At 32.7% G+C, this 4788-nt stretch overlaps 2 protein-coding genes across 3 annotated transcripts in view; one reads left to right on the top strand and one right to left on the bottom strand.

Moving 5' to 3' along the window:
• LOC107605230 (3-oxoacyl-[acyl-carrier-protein] reductase FabG) overlaps positions 1-559 on the top strand; it is a 4492-nt gene extending 3933 nt beyond the window's left edge. The window contains exon 4 of the mRNA XM_016307031.2: positions 1-559. Within this exon, the coding sequence (XP_016162517.1) occupies positions 1-177 (177 nt within the window). The 3' untranslated portion in view covers positions 178-559.
• LOC107605231 (DNA-directed RNA polymerase I subunit RPA12) lies at positions 1021-4573 on the bottom strand. Of its 2 annotated transcripts, XM_021105063.1 has the most exons (6): positions 4471-4573; positions 4195-4440; positions 2100-2140; positions 1665-1724; positions 1526-1582; positions 1021-1415 (listed from the first exon to the last, which is right to left on the bottom strand). In XM_021105063.1, the coding sequence occupies exons 2-6, from the start codon at positions 4322-4324 to the stop codon at positions 1341-1343; spliced, it is 363 nt and encodes a 120-aa protein (XP_020960722.1). In that variant the 5' UTR covers positions 4325-4440; positions 4471-4573; the 3' UTR covers positions 1021-1340. The 2 variants fall into 2 exon arrangements, with proteins under 2 accessions (XP_020960722.1, XP_016162518.1); XM_016307032.2 differs by having other exon boundaries at positions 4195-4545.

Below are 4788 nucleotides of genomic sequence, written 5' to 3'. Positions count from 1 at the left end.
GCGGAGAAGTTTGTGAAGGAGGCAGCGCCACTTGAGAGATGGCTCGATGCTAAGAACGATCTCGCCTCAACAGTGATATACCTGATCAGTGATGGTTCCCGCTACATGACAGGAACAACCATATATGTGGATGGGGCACAGTCAATAACCAGACCTCGAATGCGTTCCTTTATGTGATTCTTTTCCCCTATGCATGTTATGGTTATGTTTGGATTCTGTCTCAAAAACAAAAATACATGATAGTAAACACACAACTCATTTGGTTCCAAAGATAGAGCAGGGAGAAAGTTTTCTGCCCTAGAAACAAAATAAAAAATAAAAAAATTCTTCTATTTTCTGTGTTTTCGAAAAATGAGAAAAAAAATATTCATCTATCTATTTGTGTTTTTTTTGTCTGTTTTTGTTTTAGAGACAAAATCTAAACACGAGCTGCAAGAGATGTTAGTCATGCATGGATTTTCTCCTTTTTTTTCTTTGCTTTTTTCTTTTTGTTTTATTTTATTTTATATTATTTTAAAAAACAATATCTAGATGGACATGGTGCACATCATTATTTGGATGCATACGTTTATTTGGTTTTGTTGCATTTTACCTTGGTATAAAACTTCAATTTCTTAACTCCTAAAAAATACCTTGGTATAAAACTTCAATTTCTTAACTCCTAAAAAATACCTTCGAATTCCTCCTTTTAAAGATTTAGTGGCATATGACCAAAAATAAAATAGAAAAATTCAGTAGCAGACATGATTGTTAAACTACAATTATGTGGTTTTCCCAATAAGAAAAAAAAACGACAATTATGTCGTAAATTCATTACTTTAGTCAATAAATAGGATAGAGCAATTATTGAGAGTTCTAATTCATCTTCTAATTATCTTTTTAATGCTTAAATGAATAAAAATTCAAATATATATTTTATTTTTTTAAAAGTATCAGCTATGAAACCCAGGATCACAATTTCACAAACATGTCAAATAATTCCGAAATGTAGTAAAACAAATGTACTACACTCAATGAAATGACATCTCTGAAAAATTGAACAGCCTTAAATTAATATGAATACAACGGAATTTTTATCAGTACATAACCTATAGATAACTGGCACACTACAAGATTAACAGAAGTGTCCTTGCATTATGCAACAATATAACACAGCTAAAAGATCTAAAGTATATTAAAAACAATAAAATTCTTCCTTTCTATTTTTAATACCACTATGTCAGTATTTAGAATGTTGAAGACATCTTTCATGATACAAAGAACTTCATAACTTGCAATTGAAATGCGCACTCTCACAAAAAAAAAAAGATGCAAGCAATACATAAATACATTGTGCCCACCTAGTTCTCTTGAAACTGAAAGCCACAACCGATACATGTGTAGAAAGTGGTTTGCCCTTCATCTGCTGATCTCATCTGAAGATTACCAGAATTTCACATAAATAAACTAGGAATACAAATATATAATATAGCCTTCAAAATTAAACAGGCAAATCTTTCGTTATACAGCATAACTGATAATTTACCTGTCTGGTATAGAAGGTAGCTTCACCATGACCACATTTATCACATTTCTTGTTGACCTGTCAATAGAATAGATCATTAATACAAAGCAAATACCTGCTTGATGATGATGACCTTAAGACTTATTGCAGGATGCATTACCTTAGACAATTGCACCTTCTGTTCATCGATTATATTGATTCCAAGTTCTCTTCTTATATCCTGTCAAAGACCAATACCAGATAAGAAACACGTGCCAAAAAGTTCACACTTATTCAAACTCCTACAATGGTGATCTTTCATCAACTCCCACCCAGGAAGAAACAAAAAGAAAAAGCTATACAACCCTTCATTTACTAGCATATGCTTAAAAGATAAGCATCAGCATATCTTGGATTTATGGTTCATATCTGTCAAGTGATGGTTTATTGATTTGAGCATATACTATTCAAACTAGGCCTCTACTCATCCAATTATGAGAGCTGCTATAAGCCCAGTCGATGAACATGGTAATATAATGTGTCATATTTTAGACAAGAAATAATCCATTTGAAAAATCTGTGAACAGATGAGACCAGCTGCTAATTTAAAGCGTACCTCAGCAGAAATTTTGTAACTTATTTCCTTTCCGCGAATATCTGAAGATAAAGACATTCAATTAGGATGCATAAATAGTCAACAGATGTAAAATAATATTTGCATATTGGTATATCTATATACAAGAATACGAAAGGAAAGTGATATAGCCATACAGATATAAGATCCCTTGTGATAAGAAAAAGGGATAAACAAAAAGACATTAGTTGAAATTGAATAAAAAAGATAAATTGAAATTGAAATAAAAAATAAAAGAGATAGGTTGAAATTGAATACAAAGAGAATCACTCTACTTTCTACCAAATTTCTTTGACACAACAAAAAAGAGACTCCTCGACCTAATTTGTTCACATCATAGTTTGGGAATTGAATCGAAGAGACTCTTCAACCTTCTATCCAATTTTCCGTGCAACAAGAGAGGGACTCACTTAACCTCACTTGTCCACATCATGGTTTCATCACGAAACCAAAAAGAAGAGTGCTTTGGCACCTATAATCAGTCAATATTACGACTACAATAGGTCAATAGTTTATGAGATATTCATAACCTCTTATTAGGTTAAAACAAAGAAAACCCTAAACCCACAAACACAAAGCCCAATCTAGTAACTAAATAAACAAAATTAAAATATATCAAATTAAATTGAACATTCTAAAAATATAAACTAATAACTTCTAAAATAATATTTGAACCCTTCATATCACGAACATTTGAAGCACATATCACATTGGCTTCAACATACACCACTCAACTATAAATTTTAAATATGCAGAGCACACTAGCACTACAGAAAAGTGACTTTCATATTTTGTGTTTTGATGGCCTTAGACATGATACAGAACAAAACAGAAATACTATACTCTTTAGTCTTTACTATCTTATGATAAACCTTGTTAATATAAAAGATTTCAAAATAGGAAAAAGGGTACATAGAAAACTTTTGTAATGGCGACCATTTTACTGCAAGCCAACAAGCACATGCAATTTGACAGGCTGATTGCAATAAGCGAATCACTAACCTAAATCTCTTACACAGAATATGACAAACAACCATAGAGATAGCCACAAATAAAATAAGAGCTAAGCAAACAAGAAACACATTGCACAGAACACTGGCTCAGAAACATAGAATTCTGTTATGCCTAAATATTAAGTGTAAATGATCTCACTACAAACAAGAGACACAATAGATGATAGGACTAATGGTATTTTATGCACCCAATTCCACCTAGTAGAAAAGCCGTGTGGCACTGCGTCAACTCACATCTCATTTACCATTGGACAAAGTGTGGTTCTATGAAGTGTGAACCTACTAACGACTCTAGAAAGAAACATAAATTTTTACTTCTAGTAGCAAAAAATCAGAGTCAATGCCCAATGCACAATCGTCTAGCATTAACACAGGGTCCAAGGAAAGGCCACATCCAAAGGTGTAATGTAAGCGGCTTAGCCTGGCCTAACCTGATAATTTAGTTTGGTAAAGCTTTTACTTTTCAAAAATAGCTTATAAAAACTAGCTTTTAAAAGTTAGTTTTTTAAAAATTGTATTTTGTAACATCGGTATTTGGTCATTTAAATTAAAAATAACTTTTAATAAGCATAAGCAACAAATGTGTTTAGTAAAATAGCATTTAAAACTTAAAAATACTATATTAAATATTAATATAAGAATTAAATTTGAATATTAATTAATATACGATGTTATATTAGACTTTTTAATTTTAATAAGCACAAGGCAACTTTGAAAAGCTTCCCTTACACTTTTAAAAGCTGCAAACATAAGCACATAAACCTTTTTATTTACCAAACGTATAACCAAGTGCTCATGCTTTTGAAAAGCACAAGGATCTCTCCGAGAAGCTTTACCAAACCAAGCCTACATCAGTGGCTTCCCACTGCTTGAACAGGTGACCTTGATAATTATCAGAGCCAATATGCAGTGTATCAAAATTACCACAGTTTACGGTTAAAAATGTAAGCATACTTGATTCTAAATTTCTAGTGGACACTCTGGAACAAAGCAATTGCAACTAATATGAAAATTAGGTATGCGAGATTAATTTAGAGAGAGAGAGAGAGAAAGGGGTTGCTTACGTTTGAGGTTTCGCTTAGCCTTGCACAAAGGGCACTGAGCGTATTTATCCGAAGCCCTGAGAGGGATAGTGAGCATGGTGCCACACAATTGGCAGAACAAGAAATCGCGTCCCCGAGAATATGAACCCATCCAATCACTGAAGGAATCGCGATATATCGTATTGGACGAGATAATGGAGTATACCGGCGAGAGAGCAGTAGAAGGGCGGCGCCGAGAGAGAGAAAGAGAGGGCAGGTCGTGTGGGGGAGGTGTGTTACCGCCAGGCGCCGATGGGGTTTTCTCTGTGAGGGAAAAGGGTTTATTTAGGGTTTTAACTTTTAATTATTTGAATAATTCTTTACAAAAGTGTTATACAGGAAGAACACATTTGTTGAACTTAATAAACAATTTTTACAAGGTTTAGGAAGTTAACATATGCTAATTCAATCATTTTTTTTTAATTTCTAATTTTAAAATTCAAAAAATTAGGATACCGAGAGATTTTTTTTTTAACAAATCTATTTTTCAATTAGTTGACTCTAGTTAGTGACTGAACATAACACAAAGAAAAATGACCTAAAAAAAAGAGTAGCACTCCTCTCTAATAATAATAT

This window comes from Arachis ipaensis, chromosome B06, assembly GCF_000816755.2.
Source record: "Arachis ipaensis cultivar K30076 chromosome B06, Araip1.1, whole genome shotgun sequence".
Classification (NCBI taxonomy): domain Eukaryota; kingdom Viridiplantae; phylum Streptophyta; class Magnoliopsida; order Fabales; family Fabaceae; genus Arachis; species Arachis ipaensis.
This window is presented reverse-complemented; position numbering and strand designations above follow the sequence as displayed.

What these genes read in the sequence shown, in the direction of transcription:
- LOC107605231 (XM_021105063.1), bottom strand. Translation starts at nt 4,324, where the DNA reads ATGGGTTCATATTCTCGGGGACGCGATTTCTTGTTCTGCCAATTGTGT. An exon ending in GTTACAAAATTTCTGCTGAG is followed by an intron (nt 1,725 to 2,099) that starts GTACGCTTTAAA and finishes GGTCTTTGACAG; the next exon opens with GATATAAGAAGAGAACTTGG. An exon ending in AGAAGGTGCAATTGTCTAAG is followed by an intron (nt 1,583 to 1,664) that starts GTAATGCATCCT and finishes TTCTATTGACAG; the next exon opens with GTCAACAAGAAATGTGATAA.